This window comes from Megascapheus bottae, chromosome X (assembly GCF_031878675.1).
Source record: "Megascapheus bottae isolate mThoBot1 chromosome X, mThoBot2.hap1, whole genome shotgun sequence".
Taxonomy (NCBI): domain Eukaryota; kingdom Metazoa; phylum Chordata; class Mammalia; order Rodentia; family Geomyidae; genus Megascapheus; species Megascapheus bottae.
The window spans coordinates 46,731,845-46,754,845 of NC_143547.1; the positions used below are offsets into that span (position 1 = coordinate 46,731,845).

The following is a 23,001-nucleotide window of genomic DNA, read 5'->3' on the forward strand; positions in this document are numbered from 1 at the left end:
TACCCTGCCCCTCCCCATTCAAGTCCTACATCTAGCTAGGAATATTCTGGAGAGGATGTTCTCAGTTGTCAAGTAAAGGGGACTTACGTGATCTCAAAACTCCTTCAGGGATTGAACTTCTATAGTCTGCACTTCAGTTTTATACCAGAATCTGAAGCTCTGAGAGTAGTAGGAGTGACCAGGATCATTTACAGGTGTCTAAGACATTTCCCTGAATTGGCTCCTTTCCTCCTCTAGAGGTGAAATGAGTCAAAGGAAGTTTCTGACCAGAGTGGCAGGAGATCTTGATTTTAGTACTAGTTCTATCCTCTATTATTTTGATTTTGAGACAAATCTTTTCATCTTGCTGGACCTCAGTCTTTGTAGTCACATTCTTTTTTACTTTTTTATATTATAATTAATAGAAGGGTTACATTATATTTGCCAGATACAAGGTGCATTTCTTCACAAACATTGATAGCCCTTCTCATGTTTTTGTCCCCATTTCCCTCCCCTCACCCTTAGGCACATTCTTTTTGGCTGTACAGTATTTTTATTTGCCATTCCTGGGGCATGAACTCAGGGCCTGAGCACTGTCCTTGGGCTTTCTAAAGGCCAGAGTTCTACCCCTTGAACCACAGCACCATTTCTGGCTTTTTCTATGTATGTTGTACCTAGAAATCAAACCTGGAGCCTTCGTGCATGCTAGGCAAGCACTCAACCACTAGGCCAAACTTCTGGCCCCAGTAGTTTCTTTTTTTAAACTCGGGGCCTAGTATTTGCTAGCCAAGAAGTCAATCGTTTCTAGTTATTTTTAGAATATTTCTGCCTCAGCTGGTCTTGAATCCATATCCTTCTGCTGTGAGTCTCCTGAGTAGCAAGGATTACAGGCTTAAATGACCAGTGCCTAGCTTCTTAGAGCTTTCTAATAACACTAGTATATTATTAATCTTGAAGAATGTAGACCAAAGTCAGCCCATTTATAGTCTCCTGTTATTCATAGAGCAGTAGATTTACAGCCAGAATCTTGTAGGCATGTGTCGCATATATTGTTTCTATTTAATTTTTATAGTGAAGAAACTTAAGCTCAAATATTGAGTGATTTATCCAAAGTTATACAGATTGTGACATTTAATTTGTGTGTGCGTGAATAAGATGAGTGCTTGTGTGTGTGTGTGTGTGTGTGTGTGTGTGTGTGTGTGTGTGTGTGTGTCTGTTGTGTAATCCTGGCCCTAACACTTTCTAAATGTGCTCTACCACTGAGCCATTATTTTCAGTCTCAGGTTCTTTTCATGGTTTGTCATTGGTTTTGAAGAGAATTAATTGGAGTTGTGACATGATGCTTGTTTAGCAAACCCCTATTCACAGATTAAAAAAAGAAATATGCTACAATTATTGTGGAAGGAATTTTGTACAAATATTTAGAAAGGAAAGGACTCTTTGGCTTTGAGCCTTAAGAATGAATTCAGGCTTGTGTGGTAATACATTCCTAAAATGCCATTGACTTGAAAATTAAGACATGAGGATTGCAAGTTCAAGGCTAGCCTGGGAACTTTAGTGAGAATTTGTCTCAAAAATGTTTCCAAAAGTGAGTATATTGTAATTTCTTCAGGTTATTAAGGACAAAGTATTTTTGTGCTTGCTGGGCAGTTTTTCTACTGCTGGATCATGCTCCTAACCCTTTACCAGGTTGATACTTTTTGAGATAAGATCTCATTTCCTTCCCAGATTCACATGTGGACTTTGAGCCTTCTACTTTTTTTTTTTTTGCTTTCATTGCAGCTGGGCTAATAGGCAGGTAATACTGTATCCAGATTCTTCTCTTGAGTTGCACTCTCATGGGCTTTTTCTTTCCAAACTAGCCTCAAACCAAGATCCTCCAAATCTCAACTTCCCAAGTAATTAGAATTGCTATTGCCTAGCTAGAACATAGCATTGAGTAGCTAATTAAAATTTGTCTTTGTACTGAAGAAGCCTAGCTTAGAAGCTCTTGACCTGTCCCTATTATCTCTTATAAGTCACTTTCAAAGAACTTGGGCCCCATGAGGACACAAATAATAAGCTTACATTTTCCGAGAAGGACATTATTATTATGTTTACAAGCATTCCATTTCTGTATTTATCATTTATGGTAAGCCTTAAGGACATAAAATTGGAATAATGTTGTTGGGAGTGAACTTTATTACAGTGAATTTAAGACCAAAACTCAAAACAGCCAACAACCAAACATATCTAAATGATTCCATTAGCTGATAATTGTAGCTGGGCACTGCATGTTCAAGGCTACTGGTAGCTAAAATGAGGGTCACAGTTAAATACATTACTGTTGAAACAAATGTACTGTGCACAGAGATACTTCGTGGGTTCTTCACAAGCACGGGCTTTGAAAATACAAAGGAGTCATGTGACTTGTGTCACCAGTGAAATGGGGTCAACCATGGTATACCTAAGAAGACTGTTGTGGAGACCCAAAAGGCATAAGCCAAGCACTATGTATAACACATCTTGGCCTCTAAAAAATGGGTATCCATTGGTGGTATTAGTGAAATCTGGTAAATTACAAATAAGTTTGAACATTGTTCAGCCAGAGAAAGAATTCAGGACAACACCATAGCAGTAGCTTAATTGATGCAATTGAAGCGATGATGTCTGCGAATCAGGAAACATTGGGTTCTAGTTTCATTTCTATCCTTGATTTGTTTCATGACTTCAAGTCAGTCTCTCCCTCTCTCTAGACCTCAATTTCTTCATCTGAATCATGGCAATTTGAATCAGATTGTTGCATGCTTGTCTCTAGTTCTCCCAGTCATTTAAGCCTGTACTTGTCTCTGTAAGGCAAGTGACAGATTGATACCATCCTTCCCATTTTCTGGTTTCCCAGTGCCTTTCTTCTGCAGGCTTCCTGTGCCCTCTGCTGGTTTCAGGGAGGTGCTGGCTAGTTTTCTTTGGGGATGCTAAACACCATTCCAGACACAAACTCAGGCCCAGGGAAAAGGGAAAGTAGAGTGGAAAAGCTGCACATTAGGGGCATCATTGTAGGTCAGGATTTCTAGTGTCCAACTGTTCAATCAGTTCATTTCACAGATGATAAGGACACTGAATCTCAGAGAATGGAAGGAATTTCCTGACACAAAGAAATGAGAAGATAAGCAGTACATGAGAGTTCTAACCTAAGCTCTACCACAAATCCTATCCTCCTTCTGGAGTTTAATAGCCTTCTCGGTCTGCTGAAAAGTCTTAGTCTCACCCTAGGAATCTCTTAGGTCTGTTCTGATGCTAAATTGGGATAACACATATGAAAACAATGCTTTGTAAAGAAGTATCAGTTACACACTGCATTGACTTATATAGGCAAAGAGAATTCAGATAAATGGAACAGGCTTACTTTTTTGTGTGTTTTCCATAGAAACTGTGGGCTTTAGTTGGCTTCCTTTCGGATGTATTGTTTTTCCATTATTTTTCAGTTGCAGAGTTAGACTTATTGTGAGGGATTTACATGGGGAGATGAATATGATTGCAATTCATTATAATATGCATGCATGAAAATAATAGAATAACGAAGCACATTAAAAGGAGGTGATTTAGGTTAACTAGGATTTAGAATTAGTGATTCATGCTTGCTAAGTGGGTGGTCTACCACCTGAGCCATGCCCCCTCTTTTTGTTTCAACTATTTTCAATTAAGATTTTTGTTTTTTATCCTTGGCTACAGGCTGTCCTGCACCAAGATTCTCATATTTAGCTTCCCATATATCTGGAATAACAGGCAGAAACTACTGTGTCTGACAACTATATCGAGCTTTTATTGGTTGAGAATGGGTCATGTGAACTTTTTGCCTGGCTAGTCAATTCAGAACCACAAAACGCCCAATCTCAGCCTCCTAAACAGCTAGGATTGTAAATATGAGCCCCCCATATGTGGCTGGTGTGTTATAGTTATTTTTGTTTCTTATGCCAGAACTGGGCTTAAAAACAAGGCCTCATATTTTCACTTGTTTTTGTTTTTTTTTTCACTCATGGCTGATACTCTACAACATGAGTCATGCCTCCACTTCTGGATTTTTGCTGCTTTAATTGGAGATATAAGAAACTCCCAAATTGTCTACCCAGGCTGATTTTGAACCTCAATCCTTCAGATTTCAGCCTCCTGAATAACTAGAACTGTAGGTATGAATTACCAGCATCAGGCTTGGATATTTAAAATCTACTATTCAGTACTTTGGGGGCTAAGAAACTCCTGAAGTCATGACTCTGGCCCAGATTTGGCTTTAGTCAGGCCTGCGACCTCTGTTTTATACACAAGGTGATTTGGCTTGAAGGCAGTGATATCAGAGGGTAGAGATAGGCTCTTTCCAAGGATCAGCAGGGAATTTCTAGACCTTACTCATTGTTCTTTGGAAACAAGAAGAGTAATACTAATTTTGACAGCCAATATTTATATACTGCTAACTTTGTGCCTACTGTTCTTAGGGACTCTTTGAAAAAGGAAAATGCATAACTGAAGACAAAACAAATACACAGATGCACGTATAAGAGGATGTGGTCAAGATAAACTATACAATAAATGTTACAAGTCTGCATTAGTATTTTTCTTGGGCTGGTACTGGGGCTTGAGTTCAGGGCCTGGGTGCTGTTTCTTAGCGTTTTCACTCAAGGCTGGTGCTCTAACACTTGAGCCACAACTCCAGTTCCAACATTTTACTGATTAATTGGAGATAAGAGTGTCACAGATTTTCCTGAATCGGCTGGCATTGTATTTTGAATCTCATATCTCAGCCTCCTGAGTAGATGAGAGTTACAGTGTGAGCATACAGTGCCTGACTTGCATTCATTATTAAAAGCACAGGTCACAGGAAGAGATAATGTCAATCCGTTACTAGCTTACACTTTAATGAGAATTAGTAGTAGAATAAAGGGGAATAATGAGAAAAAAATTATTAGATGTGCACAGGACTTTATGCTTTGCAGAATGCCTTCCTATATATAAAACTACTCATTATTTTTATCATTATCACTCTTAATATTATTATGACCATATGACAGATGAATAACTTGAGGCATGATAACTAGATATAGAATCCTACATTTTTCACTATACTGAACACATGACTTTATTATAAAGTCATTTAATCACTTTGATTCTTCGTTTTCTTCATTTGTCAACTGGGAATCATATGTCTCTCCTGCCTCCTTTCTAGGGAAGGAAGAAAATGCAAAATATATGGAAAATTATTATATTGGGTGCCAGTGACTCACATTTGTAATCCTAGCTACCCAGACTGGCTAGGCATCTAGTTTCAAAGTCTCAATTGGGGAAAGTCTCTGAGAATATTATTTCCAGCCAGCAAAAAGCTGGAAATGGAGCTGTAGCTCAAGTGATATAGTACCAATCTTGAGCAAAACACAAAAAGAGTCCATGCCCTGAGTTCAAGCCCCAGTTTTCCTCACCCACAGAATGCTATGATCTCATTTGATCCTCTCTCCAAATCCTCCCAATGCTCTATTTGTCTCATTTTATTATGCTTCAGCTATAAGTGATAGTCATAATCACTCTGTATTAGGCAGAATTACATCTCTCATATATTTTCAGATTAGTACTATTGTCTATGACTATGACCTTCCATTTGGAAATATAGTCATTGTAAACATAATCAAGTTAAGAAAGGTCATACAAGCTCAGCCACCTAATCCAATGCTTGGTATTCTGACAAGAAGCTGGAAATTTGGACATGCACACAAAGGCACAGAGGAAAGGACCATGGGATGATGCGAGTTACGCATCTTTAAGTTAAAAAAAAATGCCAAGAATTGTTGGGAATCATGGGCATTTAGTAGCAAGGATAGGCAAGGAAGCATTTGTCCATAGGTGTTTAAATGATCATGGTACTTCTCTAATCCTAAACTCAAACTTCTGGCCTCCACAACTGAGAGAGTAAATGCTGGCCCTTTTTTCTGCATTGTTTGTGCCAGTCCTGAGGTTTGGACTCAAGGGCCTGGACCCTGTCTCTAAGTTTTTTCACTTAAGGCATCACTCTACCACATGAGCCACAGCTCCACTTCCAGCTTTTTGGTGGTTAGGGCTTTCCTTACTTGGGCTGGCTTTGTGCCATGACTCTCAGATATCAGACTCCAGAGTAGCTAGGCTTCTTACAAGCACGAGCCACTGGTTCTTGGCCTTTCTTCACATTTTTATTAGCATCAATTAGTTGATGAATAATTTTTATTAGCTCTTTTTATTAGCTTACATTAGTTATCCATAGAGAGGAGTTCATTGTTACATTTACACACATATTTACAATACATTCTAATCAATCTCTGCCCCCTATTCACCATTCTCCCTACTTCGTTCCAAAAACAATTTCAACAGGTCTTATTTTGTTCCTTTTCATAGTTGCAAATAATCTGTTTTGCTTGTGTTCCAGGATTTCATCTTGACATATCTATATATGCATACAATGTACCTTGATCAACTCCCTCCCTCCTTCCCTCCCTCCCTCCTTCCCTCCCTCCCTCCCTCCCTCCCTCCCTCCCTCCCTCCCTCCCTCCCTCCCTCCCTCCCTCAGTATTGGTTCTTTAAAGCCATTTATTTCACAGCAATCTATTACACGAGCCTTGGCAAACTTACAAAACCTCCATCCTTCAAACCAAGTCACTGGCTCCAAGTACAGTTTAGAAAGCAGTCTGGTTAGGTTATTTTCATCTTCATAAACAAGGGCACAGTCCATCCATGAATGATGTTGAAATTGGTGGACTGTCAGTTATTGTGACCAATGAGGTGGAGGGTATCAAGTCATATAACAAAAACATAATGAGGAGGGGTATTTCAATTTGGACGGAATTCTATCTGTCTGTCTGTCTGTCTGTCTGTCTATCATGTACTATTTATTGCCAGTCCTTGGGCTTGAACTCAGAACCTGGATATTGTTCCTGAGCTGTTTTGCACATGGATAGTGCTCCACCACTTGATCTATAGATCCACTTCTAGCTTTTCTTGTGGTTAATAGGAGATAAAAGTCTGGTGGACTTTACTGTCCAGACTTACTTCATAGTCTGATCTTCAGATCTAAGCCCCATGAATATGTACATTTACAGGTTGTAAGCCACTGTTGCCCACCAAAATCTTATTTATTTTTGTTTGATAAAATTATTTTAAATTATCTTTTGTTCATTGTGGTATGAATTCAACATATCAGCGTAAGAGTCCATGTCACCCCCTTTCTGTTTCCCTCCTATCTCTAACTCAAATCTTATTACAGAGGTTGGAAGCATACTTCACTTTTTTTGTGGAATCAAAATAATCCAAGTGTCCAGATTTTAATTTTGTGCTTTGCATATGTTGTCTAGGAGGCCTGGAAGGAAGACATTCTTATAAGCTGTTATATGCAGATGAGGAAATTGAGACTTAGTGAGATGAATCATTTGCCTCAGGTCTCACAATGAGTAAATGTTAAAGTCTAGCAGATGTAAAATTCTCACTCCCTGAATCCCAATATAAACACATGCAAAAATAAAAAGCCTACAATTAGATGCTATTTCCTTTAAATCAGTTCTGTGCTTGTCATTTGTTCTAACACTTCCTGCTACCTTTTAGGCTCTTGGTAATTGGGGAATTCACCTGCATCAATTGATGACGCATGTTAAACCTACTTGGGTTTGGAGGCTGGTCTAGATGACACCCTTCAAATGGAAAGTTCTGCTGTTTAAACTAAGGGTTTGCCTGCTCTCCACTTCTACTGAGTCATCTCTAATTTTTTTTTCCCCTAGGCCTTCTTGCCCTCAGGTGAATCATCACCAAGGACTCTATCACTCAAAATCCTCTTGGAAAAATGCCATTCTGTGCCTATCTCACCGAATGTCCCTGTAGAAGTTGTCTGGAAGAAACCCATAAAGCTTCGTACTGGTATGTCTTTTATAACGTGGCTTATATGTCAGGATATGCTAGATAGCTCTCACACATAGACTAACTGTGCTGACATACATCCTTCTCTATGCCCTCCAGTTGCCCTGTACTTTCCATTCACCTGAACCTTAGTCACCTCCCAGAGCTTCAGAATAGACCCTTTCAGATTCAGCTCACCAATCTTGCCTACCAGGCTCTTATTACTTACAAATAAATCTATATCTTTACCAGAGGTCAATGGTTCACCCCTATAATCCTTGCCACTCAGGAGGTAGAGATCTGAAGATCCCATTTGAAAGCCAGCCTGGACAGGAAAGTCCAAGAGACTCATGTCCACTTAACCACTAGAAAAGCAGAAGTGGAGTTGTGCCTCAAATGGTAGAATGATCACCTGTCTTGAATTTAAAAGCTAACAGACAGCGCCCAGGCCCTAAGTTCAAGCCTGAGTAGCAGCACCAAAAATAAGTAGATAGATAGATAGATAGATAGATAGATAGATAGATAGATAGATGATAGATAGATAGATGATAGATAGATAGATAGATGATAGATAGATAGATAGATGATAGATAGATAGATAGATAGATGATAGATAGATAGATAGATAGATAGATAGATAGATAGATAGATAGATACATACATACATACATACATACATACTGCATCTTTTGTCACAATTTGAGGCAATATATGCTTTTGCATGTCTGGATCCTGTCCCTGAGCTATGTTCCCTCAAGATTCGTGCTGCCATTTGAGCCCCAGTTCCACTTCATAATTGGAGATAAGAGTCTCACAAACCTTCCTGTTCAGGATGGCTTTAAACCAGAATCTTCAGGTCTCAGACTCCTGATTAGACAAGAGTCACTCTGTCCCCCTTCCAATCTTTTTTTATTTTTTTTTATTTTTGCCAGTCCTGGGGCTTGAACTCAGGGACTGTACACTGTCCTTGGACAGTTTTTACTCAAGGTTAGAGCTCTACCACTTGAGCCACAGCATCACTTCCAGCTTTTTCTGTGTATGTGGTACTGAGGAGAAACCGGGGCGTTGTGCATGCTAGGCAAGCACTCTACCACTAGGCTACATTCCAACTGGCTTCTAATTCTTTTTCCAGATGAATGTTGGTAATACTTAGGACATTATAGCATTTCTTTCCAAAGTCTCTACAACTTTTAAGAATTTTAGTTCTACTTCTCATTCTCTAAACATCCCTTCAACCCCAAAGGCTTTGTGGCTCCTCTGAACTGGTTTGTTCTCCTACTTCTTCCTTTACTTTCTTTACTCCACATGTGGGGGACTTTGTGGGGATGCTTTGACTCCAGGCTTATTTCTAACCCTCTGATTCTATTGCAATATTTCAAGGAAGGTAAGAGCCAAAGGATTAAGCTGTCTGTGTCTTCTATGATATCCTTTCATTCAGAAATGATAGCTAGAAGCTAGAGTGGCTGTAAGAGGAAAGAGGAAAGAATTCTGTGAGATTTGCATGGTCCTTTTGCTCCCAAATGTGAAAACCGGGTTAGAGAGGAAATTAAAAGGGACCTGCTCAAGGTCACACAGTCAAGTTCATGGCATAATTATGACCAATGGCCAAATGCTATTTTACCCCAGATCCTTAAATATTGTAATGTAAATCTTTACCCAGAATCAACATAAATGGGAAGTGACACTACAGAGCACTAGTCTTAAGCTGAAGAGCTTAGGGACAGCACCCAGATTCAGAGTTCAAACCCCCAAACCAACCCAAAACAAATAACCCACAAACAAAACAAAACAAAATAAAATTTGAACAGCATCACCAGCCACTCCCTTTTCCTCTAAGGTGACTTTTCAGTTGATGGGTATTAAGTAATATATTAAAATTGTAGCAGCTATTTACCATTATTTTGTAAGTCCCCTGCCTGGGGTACGGCAATCTGTCCCAATCCTTATGAAATCAGGCTAAGAGATCTAATATCAGAAAACTGGTCATGATATTGTCTGGGCAAATAGATTTATTTTTCTGCCTAATAATTAAAAGGCAAGAAAATGTTTAGGGTAAACACAGTAAGTTTATTTAAAAATGAAAAGGAAGTTGTGAAAGAAAGTACCAACACTTCCAATCCAGACAGAAGCCTAGAAAGAAGACTAATGAAGTCTAATGGACAGTTTTAGGTTTTTGCTTTTGTTTTGTAGGTCATGCTGCTTGAACTCTATGCCTGGGCGCTGTCCCTGAGCTCTTCAGCTCAAAGCTACCACCCTACACCTTGAGCCACAGCGCCACTTCCCATTTTCTAGTGATTAATTGGAGATAGTCTCACGTTGTTTAGTGTCCAGGATGGCTTTGAACCACGATCCCCAGATCTCAGCCTCCAGAGTAGATTACAGGTGTGAGCCAATGTGCCTGGCTCCAGTGGACAGTCTTATAGTACAGGGCTCCTTCTTTATCTCCTCTCCTAGACTGTGCATTGATTGCTTGATGGTTAATGCATGGAGCACCCTGGGTCTTTCCCATTGGTTGAGCAGGCATCCAAGGCATTATGGGAAGAAGCATTTGCTCAAGAAGAAACATTTGAGCAGAAACCCAAGGCAGTATGGGAACAAGGAGTGCCATGATGACACATGGTATCTGCTACTTGTTATGCCTGTCACTTTTTAATCCCTATTTTTGCTGTCCCCTCAGCCCCCCCCGCCACAGATGTTTCTCATCTGCTTTTCTTCCTAGTACGAAATAGACCCAGCCCCTGGCAATTTAGAGGCTTTTGAGCAGCTGCTACTGCCCACTGCCAAGTGCATCAGAGATGACCCTCTCCAGCCTCTTGATTGTTGGAAGCAGATGAGATAGATGACAACCCTTCTGGATGCAAGTTCAGTAGAGAGAGAGAATTAATAATAATTATCCTGGAGACCATTATAGGCTTATTTATAGACCAAAGATGGAGAAATATACCCTCAATATGGGTTCAGGTCTTACCAGCACCTCGGCAGTCACTCTCACCTCTGGGATATAAGTGGCTCCCACATTGCGGCTTTGTTTCTCAAGGTCCCAACCAGACACTTGGGGCTAAAAATATCCCCGAGAAGGATGGTGACATCAGAACCCCATTTGGGAAGCCAGTTGTCATGTGGTTCCTTTTATAACTCTGACCCTGCTAGTGATAGGATCCAGGGACCCTATTTGTGGTTAGTATCTGATTTGCATCCATCTTTCCCAGGGCCTTAAAGACTTGAGTTCATTTTGTCCCGTTCCATTTCTTGCTTTCCACCAAGTTCCTCACATTCTCCTACCAGCTCCTCCTTCTTGGCCTGTAATCTGGAAGTTACCAGGGAAAACCAGTAAAGTGGAAAGAGGAACAAATCTATGGGACTGGATAGGCCCAGCTTCATTTTTTTTTTTGGCATAAGATTTCTGTTCCTCAGTTTTCCATCTGAAGAGTGAATTGCTGTCTCTCAGCAGTGTTGTGAAGATTGAACAAAATTGAATCTAGGAGTGTCCCTACTATATTTCCTGCACCCAGAGGTTTGCTCAGTTTGGGAAATTTCCTTCTCTCCACTGTCCTCCACCAATTCCATATGCACAAGGACTTTGTTTGCCAGTGCACACACGTCACTGGGTGTAACCTGAATGCTGCTTAGTACATGAACTGCTTTCTGCCATTCAGTCATTCACTTACTTATTCAATAAGCATTTATGGAGCAACATCAGAAAGTCAGTGGAATGTGTTTCCTGAAAACCTGGTATGCTAGAATAGGCTATGGTTTTTATGTTAGATATGTGTGAATTTGAATTGTGGCCCTGGCTTTTACTACCTGTAAAGCCTGAAATAAATAATTTCACTTTGAGAATCTATTTTCTTTTTTTTTCCAGTCCTGGGCTTGAGCTCAGGGCCTGAGCACTGTCCTTGGACTTTCTCAAGGCTAGAGCTCTACCACTTGAGCCTCAGCAACACTTGTGGCTTTTTTTTCTTTATATGTGGTACTGAGGAATCGAACCCTGGTCTTCGTGTATGCTAGATAAGCACTCTACCACTAGGCCAAACTCCGGCCCGAGAATCCATTTTCTTATGGGTTACCAGGGGATAATAATTTGGATCTCACAGGGAAAAAATATAAGGCTCAAAAGTTCTAAGAGAAATTGAAGTCTTTTATAAATTCAGCGATGGCTATATATTGGTAACTCATGGTATTCGTGCAACTGAGATCTAGGAATCAAACTCTGAAGCTAGCTCCACAAGTAAAGTCCATGAGATTAATCAGCAAAATTCTAGAAGTGGGGCTGTGGATCAAGTAGTTGAACAATAGACTACCAAAAAAAAGGCTAAGCACAAAAATAAATAAAAAAACCAAATAGCTGGAAATGATAATGGCAACAATAATAGTAATAATAATAATAAAACAGAACCTAGGCCCCTTGTATAGCAGATGGTTTGTAAATACTTTTGATGCAAATATTGGAGTTGAGTATTAGCTTCCCAAATGAAGTGGAGGAACTATTGTATTCATTGCTAGTATTAGGATTTTAATGAACAGCCTCATATTCAGTCAGATTGCTTGATTGGGTGGTGCTCTACTACTCAAGCAATAATTCCAGATTTGCTTTTTAGTGTCAGTCCTGAAACCTGAACTCGGCCTGGGTCCTGAACCTGAGTTTTTTGCTCAAGGTTAGTGTTTTACCAATTGAGCCACAGTTCCATTTCCAACCTTTTGGTGGTTAATTAAAGATAGGAATCTCATAGACTTTCTTGCCCGAGATGGCTTCAAAAATATGATCCTCAGATCTCAGCCTTCTAAGTAGCTAGAATTACAAGTGTAAGCCATCACCCCCTGCCAGAGTGGCCTTTTGCTGGTTATTTTGAAGATGAAGTCTCTGGGACTTTTCTGCCCGTGCCAACTTCAAAGTATAATCCCCTGACTCTCACCTTCTTCAGTAAGATTATATATGACTGCCAATACCAGGCTGATTCTTCTATTTTAAAGAGTACCATTGGGGCCAGGAGTTTGGCCTAGTGGTAGAGTGCTTGCCTAGCATGCATAAAGACCCGGGTTTGATTCCTTGGTAGCACATACATAGAAAAAAGCTGGAAGTGGTGCTGTGGCTCAAGTGGTAGGGTTCTAGCCTTGAGAAAGCCCAAGGACAGTGTTCAGGCCCTAAGTTCAAGCCCAGGATTGGCAAAAAAAACATTGCAGCTATACCCCTAAATGTCACCCTCACATAGTACCTGAGGTCTCTCTTCAAACCACTTGAGGCTCTGCTGATTCAAATCCTGCTTTGGAAGTAGTATTCAAATTGAGTTCTCCATAGAGTTTCTCCAATAGAGTTCTTACTGGATTGGGAAGAATCTAGCAATTAGAAGCACTCTTGCGCAAGCAAGCAAGCAAGCAAGAAGAAACTGATGTATGTTTACTCAATATTTAAATATTTTAATGATACTACTATTTAATCATATTTGATAACTGAACCAGGTATAAAGAAATTTCAGCTGTGTTGCTGGGTTTCAGAGTAGTGTGTAGTCTAGTCAGTTCTAATTATTCCCATTTAGACAGCCTCAGTGTTCTCATCCTAGAATTGGGGGCAGTAGCTGGTGGCTTATGCCTGCAGTCCTAACTACTCAGGAGTTTGAGTTCTGAAGATCATGATTCAAAGCCGACTCATGCAGGAAAGTTTTGGAGATGCTTATCTCCAAGTAACCATCACAAATGCGAAAGTAGAACTGTAACTCAATTGGTAGAGCACCAGACCTGAGTGAAAAGGCTAAGAAACAGTGCCCACACCTGAAGTTTAAGCCCCAGTAATGGCACAACAAACAAACAAACAAATAAATAAATATTGTAAACTGCTTCAGTCTAGACTCAACCAAAATGGTATTCTCTCATCACAGATAACCTGGATCAGGTCCCCAAGAAGCGAGAAAGCCGCAAGTACATTGGTGGATATCGGAAGCTCAAGAGGCCAGGCAAAAAACTACTTGCTGATAAGGTAATATTTTTTTCTTCATTCCTTTGGAACTTTGCAGGCTTCTAGCCCAATTTACCTCCTCTGAGCTTTTCTTTCTCTACATATGTTGTAAATCTTGGTGTTTCCAACCTGTGGAATTGACACAATTCTTCAAACAGGTTTTTCAGATATATTATGGCTATGTAAAAGTTGTGAACAGTGGCTTGTTTCCCTGAGGTTTCTACATGAGATAAATCAAGGACACCTTATGGTTTCCATGAAGCATGCTGCTGCTGTTGTCTTTTGCTGTAGCAGATGGGAGAGTTGTGAGATATTATGCACTGGATAGCTTGGTTTGTTTTTATTACATCCTTTGGAGATTCATAGTTATTTTCAGTGTTAACTGGTGACATATTTATAGGCATTACCTTGGAAACATTATTTTGTAAATGCAGATTAAGAAGCTCGTGTTAGCTGGGCTTAGTGGCTCACACCTGAAATCCTCGCTACTCAGGAGGCTGAGAGCTGAGGATCGCAGTTCAAAGCCAGTTGGGGCACTAAAGACTGTGAGACTCTTATCTCTAATTCACCACTACGAACTACAAAAGTGGCGCTGTGACTCAAGGGTGGTAGAATAGTACCCTTGAGAAAAAATACAAAGGGACAATGCCCAGGCCCAGAGTTCAAGCCCCACGACCGACAAAAATAAGCTAGTGTTTAGCAGTTCAGTGTTAGCAGTATTCTTTATAATCATGTTGGGGGGGTAGGTTGGTGTGCTTGAATGCAGGGACTGGGCACTGTCCCTTTGTATTTTTTCTCAAGGGTACTATTCTACCACTTCTACCATAGCTCCACATTACAGCCTTTTGGTGGTTAATTTGAGATAAGAATCTTATGGACTTTCTTTATCCTAGTCTGGTTGTGAACTGTGATCCTAAGATCTCAACTTCCTGAGTAGCTAGGATTATAGGCTTGTACCATTAGGACCCAGTTATAACCATGTCTTTGGGTCTAAGTCTATCAGGCACTTTCATGAACCTTTGGGAATTTGCCTTACCTGATATAACTGTGCAGATTCATGTCCTATGTCTATATATGTCTTTCTATCCATGTTTGTCTATTACAACCTTGTTAAAGTGCTACTTTTGTGTATGAGTAGATTTCATGCATAATTCCAATGTGAATTTTTTAACTTAACCTTGTCTGTGTACATTGGATGTGTGTGTGTGTGTGTGTGTGTGTGTGTGTGTGTGTGTGTGTGTGTGTGTGTTTCGGGACTGAAAAAGTGGTTTTATAAGCATTTTAACTCCTGTGTAAACCTCAATCAGTTCCCTAAACCAATGATTGGTATATGTATTTATGTGTGTTTATATGTGTATGTGTATAGATATGTATATATTTTTGTCTGATTGTACTTCAGATGTTTTGACATGTGGTGCTTTTTCTTTCTTTCTTTGTACTATACCACTTGAACCACAGCTCCATTTTTGGTTTTTTGATGGTTAATTGGAGATAGGAGCATTACAGATTTTTGGGGGGCCTGGAGCAGCTTTGAACCACAGACCTCAGATCTCAGCCTTTTGAGTAGCATGATTACAGGTGTGAGCCATTAGTGCCAAGCGTGTGATGTGTTATGGTATATGTTTGTGTGAACCTTTCTATTTGTATCTTTTTGTTTGAGAATGTTTACAAATATCTCTATTTGGCTGGGAATGTGCTTCGTAGTAGAATGCTTGCCTAGCATGCAGAAATCCCTAGGTTTGATTGCTCAGAATCACATAAACAGAAAAAGCTGGAAGTGGCACTGTGACTCAAGTGGTAGAGTATTAGGCTTGAGAAAAAGAAGCTCAGGGACAGTGTCCAAGCCCTGATTTCAAGCCCTAGGACTGTCTTTCCATGTGTTGTATTTCTGCTTGGTCAGTTTATTTGGGAACAAATGTTTTCAAAAACATAAGGCACAGTTCTGCAGCTAAATCCTGGTGAGTAATAACAGCCAGGAACACAACCTTCAGAGAGGTTTGGACTAGTTGATTACCTTTTGTTACCACTACCTCCAACTAGAACATTTCCACTTGAAACAGGCTCTTAGTCACAGCAGTTACAGTCTGTTTCCTGACAGCCAGCATTTAGGGATTCTTGGCTATCATGCTGTGTCGTGAAGTTGTCAATTTTTTTCTTTTTCAGTTTAGGAGTTGCAAAGTGAGGCCAAAAGGAAAAATTTGATGGCATTTGCCTTGCTTTCTCTCACTTGCCTTTTGCTTAGCTGCTTTTCTACCAGCCTTCTCATTTGGTTTCTTTGATTCAGACTCAGACTGATTCATTCCTCTGAGACAAAGGGTACAAACAATCAGGGCTAATAGTTTATTTTTATCTCAACCAAGTCTTCATGTTGGATCTCTCTTTTTTGTACTCAAAGAACAAATGATCAGCTTCCTCTTTATCAGAAACCTGTATATGCTCAAAGATAGCAATTTTTGTTAGAAGACATTTTCACTGAGGAAGCCAACATGATAAAGCTCCAAGAGGTAAAATGCAGGGAGATGGTTCCAGCAAGATAAAGCATCCAGGCACATTTGAGCAGCTGAAATACCTTTGGGAGCGGGTTGAGGGAGGGAAGGAATCCTGAGTTGGAACTCATGGTCTTGTGATCTCACTTGGCTTTTTCTTCAAAGCTGATTCTCTACGACTTAAGCCACAGCTCTGTTTCTGACTTTATGATTTCTAATTGGAAATAAGAGTGTCACAGACTTTTCTAGTTAGGCTGGCTTCAAGCTTCAATCCTCAAATCTCAGACTCCTAAGTAGTTAGGATGATAGGCATAACTTGGAACTTGGGGGTTTGGGGTTGTTTTGTTTGTTACTATCAGTCCATGTTCTCTCTATATCACTCACCTAGATTACCTTCATAATTTAAAGCCTCTTTAGGATTTAAAGCTGCTTTGGTCCTAAGAATCCAGACCATTTTGGAATTGTTTTGTTATTACACGTAAGAAAAACACACCAAATCCAAGTGTAGAATTGGATGCATTTTGACAAATGCATGTAGTCACATAACCCCCCAATGGAGATGTGATGTACATTTTATCAGTACTCCCTCCTCTCCCTAATTCCCTTTGTCCATTTAGTCAGTTTTTTCCCCATACTTTCTTGGTAGTATCCTTTTTACTATCTTTATAATTTTGCTCAAGCTTTTCAGCTGGCAATAGCTTGTCTTCAAGAAAGACGTGAGGATTATAATCATCTTTATTGTGATTCTTGTAACTTTATGGCGAGCAGAAATGATTGTCATCCAATTTTTGCCCATTCACTTACACATTCATTTATAACAGTGACTCTGTTCTATGCATTATCTTTGGTTAATTTTTAAATTTTTTTTATTTAATTTTATTTTTGCTGGTCCTGGGCCTTGAACTCAGGGCCTGAGCACTGTCCTTGGGCTTTCTTAAGGCTAGAACTCTACCACTTGAGCCACAGGCTCACTTCTGGCTTTTTCCTATGTATGTGGTACCGAGGAATCGAACCAGGGTCTTTGTGCATGCTAGGCAAGCACATTACCACTAGGACAAACTCCCCACCCTTGGTGAATTTTTTAAAGCCTATGGTCTCAAGGAATTCACATTCTAATCAGAAGAGCTCCATAAGCCAGCAATAAACTAGCAATTATGATACATTCTGAGGAAAAAGTTTGGATCCTAGGTTAAGAAATGTTTAATTTTATTTGGGAAAGTCAAAGAAACATCAGGATCCTGAATTCCAGAAGAATTATTCTTTGAATTCTGAAATAAGTGAGAGGGTTGAGGAAGACTCTGTTGGACATTACTTTTCCGACCAAAAGAGGACAAAGGTAAGGTGTGGAGACATGAATCAGCATAGAACAGCAAGATATATAATAGGCAAAATGTCTGGCAAAAGCTCAAAGGATTCTAAAGGGCAAGAGGCCAATTAGGATTGTTAACAAATATGACATCACACTGGAGAGTTTTAGCAAATAGCAGAATGATAATTATCTTGTTAAGTCATGAAGTCTTCGGACTTTTCAGTGTTCCATGTGAGCCATGTAAGGTAACAGTCTTACAATGCTAGCATTTAAAAGACTGAGGCAGAAGAGTCAGAAGTTCAAGGCCAATCAGAGCTACAGAGCAAGACCCTGCCTCACAAATAAAAAGAGTCGTTTTGGGTCTTGGAGCAATGTTTAGCTTTAAGAGCAGTTTTCATTTCCTTGCTTAGATAGTAGAAAGATGATATCTCAGGAACCTGAAGGATATTACACCATTTTCATTTTCCAAGAAAGGCAGAAGCAATAGAGGCTGTTTTTCTAAATGTTACTCTTGGTTTCACATAATAGAGTTTTCAGCTGGTGGGGCTGTCAATGATAACAGTGATATATTTTTCAAAAACTTGTTAAACTGAACCCCTTTATATAGCTCAATACAGGCTTTAGAACTCGATAAACCTAATTCTTCTGGGGCTCCAAACATTTTCTAAAGGAGACATTTTCTTATCTATCCACTTGGCTCAGGGATTGTGTTCTGGAGAAAAATGTATATGAGATTCTATATGCTGGTATTGAGGCATGAACTCATGGCTTTGGGCTTTTGCTTAACTTTTTCACTCTACCACTTGAGCCATATCTCCACTTCTGGTTTTTGCTGGCTTGTTGGAGACAAGAGTCTTTTCTAGCTGGACTACCCTTAAACCATGGTAGTCACTTCCCAATCTACTAAGCAACTAGGATTACAGAATGAGCCACTGGTACTCAGCTAAATAATATTACAATGTATTATTTTTAAGTAAAAATGATGTGAAAATATGCCATTAGCAAAATATTAAAATTGTTTCTTTCTTGTTGTGTTTTGTGCCTCTGCTTGGGTACTGTCCCTTAGCTTTTTCACTCAATGTCTGGAGCCACAATTCCATTTCCAGCTTTTTGGAATTAATTGAATATAAAAATCTAAAAGAATCTGCCAATGGCATCCTACCTACCAAAAAGCTAATTGTAATGCTTATTGGCCAACATATTTGCTTCTGCTATTAATAAGGAAAACATCAAAATAGCATACACAGTGCTTAAAATATGAAATGTGTGTTGATTTCTAGCACTTGGAGATGATAAAAAGTGAAGCGAATCCTGTTACATCATTGGAAAACTTGGAAGCATTATGTTAAACAGTGACTTATAATTAAATATCAAAAAAAATCTAACAGACTTTCTTGCCCTAGGATGGCTTCAAACTATGACTCCCACATCTCAGCCTCCTGAGTAGCTAGGATTATATGCATGAGCCACTGGCAGCCAACACTAAATTCTTAAAGAGAAGAGCATCATTATATTTTTTTCCTTTTGCCTTAGGAGCCCATACAACTTCATACAGCTCTTCTCAGTCCCCTTGAATTTCTCCCCAATAGAAAAAAATATGCTTCACTAAATGTACACCTGTGCTTGAGATTGATTGATTGATTCTTATTTACTCTATGAGCATGACCTGAATGCTTACTTCACTCCAGATCTTGTGCTGACTTATACTCTCTTTCTTTACTGGAAAGAAGTAGAGCAAAACATAGTTACTTGCAACTTGAGATCAGTGTCCCTTTCCAAATCTGTATTAGTAAGTGATCTCCAGAGAAATACAACCCAATTGGTTTACATGATATTGGACAGTAATATGTGGGGTGGCCAGCCAAGAAAGCTAATATTGCAGTGTACAGACTGTGAAATGGGAACAGTTGATATTCTAGATGAAATCCAGAGGCAGTCTATTGGAAATACCATCTAACTTGGAGGAAAAGTGGTCGTTTTGTTCTAGTTAAGTCTTTAACTTATTGAATGAGGCCCACTGTTATTATTAAGGGCAATATACTGTACTGAGAAAAATGTGACACTCATGTAAAAATACACACAGATAGCACTTGGCCAAATAACCGTATATCCCAGTTAAACTGAGAGATGGGAAAAATGGCGAAAGGGAGTAACATTGATCAAGATGCATTGTACTTATGAACTGACCTGTTAAATTGAAATCCCTTTGTACAAGTACTTGAAGATAATTTTTAAAAACACATAAAAATAACCATCATAACTCTTCCATTTGTCTACACAGTAACCATATGTATCTCCAAATAAAGACAATAACAAGATCATATTTCCACCAAATGTAGTACAGCCATTTTGTGTTCTTAAAATACATTGATATTTTCTCTCAGAAGGGCACAATGTTTCCTGTTCTTTCTGCTTTCTGTAGTTCAAATACTATCATAAAATGTGAGTAATTTGTAAATACCACAATATAAAGACAATGCTCCCTATGTTGCATGGTAAAGAGAAAGAGGGGACAAAGAAGTATCTTCTGCATGCTCATATGTATACATATTTATAACAAAATCAAAAGGAAACAATCCTAACAATTATAGTTGCCATTTCTAAATTGATCACAAAGTTGTAGATGGAACTTAAGCATCAGTACTGGCATAAAAAAAGAAAGTACTGGAAGCTACAAAAGACAAAGTAACAGCTTGTCCACCAGAGCCACCAGAAGGAACATGACTCTATGTTCCAGGAAGAACGTACCTTATATTTTCCTCAACTTAGCATGGATTTTCATAGAACCAAAGAGTCATAGTCCACAAAGGTCCTTTTATAGGTGATGATTTTGATGTCAAATCTAAGAATTCTGCCAAACTTTTATATGATCATTTTTTCTTTTTTCGTAATTTAAAAAATTTCTTGGGGCTGGGAGTTTGGCTTAGTGGTGGAGTGCTTGCCTAGCTTGCATGAAGACCCAGGTTCAATCCCCCAGTACCACATACATAGAAAAAGACAGAAATGATGCTGTGGCTCAAGTGGCAGAGCTCTAGCCTTGAGAAAGCCTAAGGAAAGCAATCAAGCCCTGAGTTCAAGCCCCAGGACTGGCACAGTGGCTCACGCCTATAATTCTAGCTAGTCAAGAGGCTGAGATCTGAGGATCAAGATTCAAAGCCAGCCTGGGCACAAAAGGACCTGAGACTCTTATCTTTAATTAACCTCTAGAAAATGGGAAGTGGGGCTTGGCTCAAGGGGTAGGGCAGTAGGCTTGAGCTGAAGAGCTCAGAGACAGCTCCTAGGCTGTCCAGAGTTCAAGCCCCATGACCCACAAAAATATTCTTAGTATGGATGTTTACATTGAGGTTCAGGATCCATTTGAATTAATGTTTTAGGATGTGAGATTTAAGTACACACACACACATACACACACACACACACACACACACATTTACAAAACAGGTTTAAGCTCAGAGCTTTGCGTACGGTAGGCCAAGATTCTACTGACTGAGCCATGACTTAAACCTCTTTCTGTTTTGAGATAGTCCTGATGATGGCCTGTGCTACTATGCACTATGATAATCTTATTACACTGGAATAACAAGCATATGTCAACACACCCGGCTATTAGTTGAGGATGGAGTCTTGTGACCTGTTTTTCCCCTCCAGGCTGTCCTTGAATCATGACCCTTACAATCTCTCCCTTCCAAGTAGCTAGGAGTACAAGTGTGAGCTACCAGGGCCCAGCTTAAGTTCAGTTTTTTTGTACATTACTATCCAGTTACTTCACATCATTTGTTGAAAAAGATATTCTTTCTTCATTGATTTGCTTTTGTACCTGTATCAAAAATTAAGTGAACATATTTGTGTAGGTCTTTCTCTGGACTTTTAAGTCTTTTCCATTGATCTATGTGTGTATCCCTCTACTGTTACAACCTTATCTTGATTACTGTGGCTCCAAATTATTAATGGCTTTTTTAATCCTCAAGATTGTTAAGATAGGGATAAAAAGTCAGGGACATAACATTTCACAGATAACATGTGCCCCTCATGGCACTTCTTATTCCCATGGTGCCTTAGGCTCCTGTTCAAATACTTTTTTTCTATAATGTGATAATTTCCTGCTCAAGCCCTTCTCTCTATAATGCCCTGGATGCCCACGCAACCAGTGAAAAAATTAGGGACAGCACATGCATGAGCCATCACACATGCAGGAGCCATCACACAATCAGTGCAAATCCCCAGGAAGGAGCCCCATATTAAAATAACTGACCTCCATGAGTACACCCTGGATTGCTCTTTAGGGCTAGACTCTAAATAAAGTCTGGATTCTTTCTTTTTTTTCACCAGTCCTGGAGCTTGAACTCAGGGCCTGAGCACTGTCCTTGGGCTTTCTCAAGGCTAGAGCTCTGCCACTTGAGCCACAGCACCACTTCCAGCTTTTTCTGTTTATTTGGTACAGAAGAATTGAACCCTGGTCTTCATACATACTAGACAAGCACTCTACCAGTAGGTCAAACTCCTGGCTCCTGGATACTTTCCTTTCACTTTCAAAGACTCCTTACTCTTTTTACCTCTTTTTTTTAAAGTAATTCTTTCAGCTCTTCTAAGGCCTGTGCCTTTCCAAACATATTTTAAAGTAAATTTGTCTGTGTCTACAAAATAACCAGCTTGGAATTTCATTATACCTGTAGACCAATTTGAAAAGAATTGGCATCTATTGTTATTTCTTCCAGTCCATAAATGTTGTATATGGCTTTCCATTGATTTCCTGTCTGCCATTTTGCTTTCAAAGAGTAGCTTCTGTCTTTCCTTTCACTGCCCTGAATCATGGCATCTTGTCTCCCATCCCTGCCCCTTAGCTGAATACACTACAGCTCATCCTTGCCATTTTGCTCTGTCTAGACACTTAGTTCCTATCTCTAACAGCAAAGGAATTACATTTAGATACTTATTTTCTTGACAATACTAGCTTGAAAAAAATAAAAGTCAGACCTTGTGAAACACAAATCCCCTGTGCATTTTTCACAGCTGGATAAGCATTTTCCACTCTATTTTTCTTGCCTTTTTCTATGGTTCCTATGTGCTTGCATGAAAACAGCAAGGATTCAACAAAGGCTAATTCAGTTTTCTTCTTTAACAAGTTGCTTCCAGTCTATAGAGCCTGAGGTTTTTGCCTTGGTCATTGGGAGTAAATGGAACTGCCTTTCTCATCAGTTGGACTCTTATTAAAAGGAAGTAGAAGGTAAGCTACACTTTTGGAGGCCAGGGTGCATATATCCTTCCTTTTCTTTGAAGAGACTGGATGGAGTAGATTGGATAAGCCAAAAAACGACTTAGTTAGGTCTGGCTACTTACCAGTGCCATGGTTACTGATGAAATGATCAGTTCCCTTAGGAGGTCTTCTTGTCTTTGAATCC

The 23,001-nt window shown here is 39.5% G+C and overlaps 1 protein-coding gene across 3 annotated transcripts in view; it reads left to right on the top strand.

Moving 5' to 3' along the window:
- Arhgef9 (Cdc42 guanine nucleotide exchange factor 9) overlaps positions 1-23,001 on the top strand; it is a 299,679-nt gene that overhangs the window by 67,582 nt on the left and 209,096 nt on the right. For all 3 annotated transcript variants that reach the window (XM_090326294.1, XM_090326296.1, XM_090326295.1), the window contains 2 exons: positions 7,743-7,878; positions 13,731-13,828. In XM_090326294.1, coding sequence (XP_090182420.1) covers positions 7,743-7,878; positions 13,731-13,828 — 234 coding nt within the window. The remainder of the gene's footprint in view (positions 1-7,742; positions 7,879-13,730; positions 13,829-23,001) is intronic.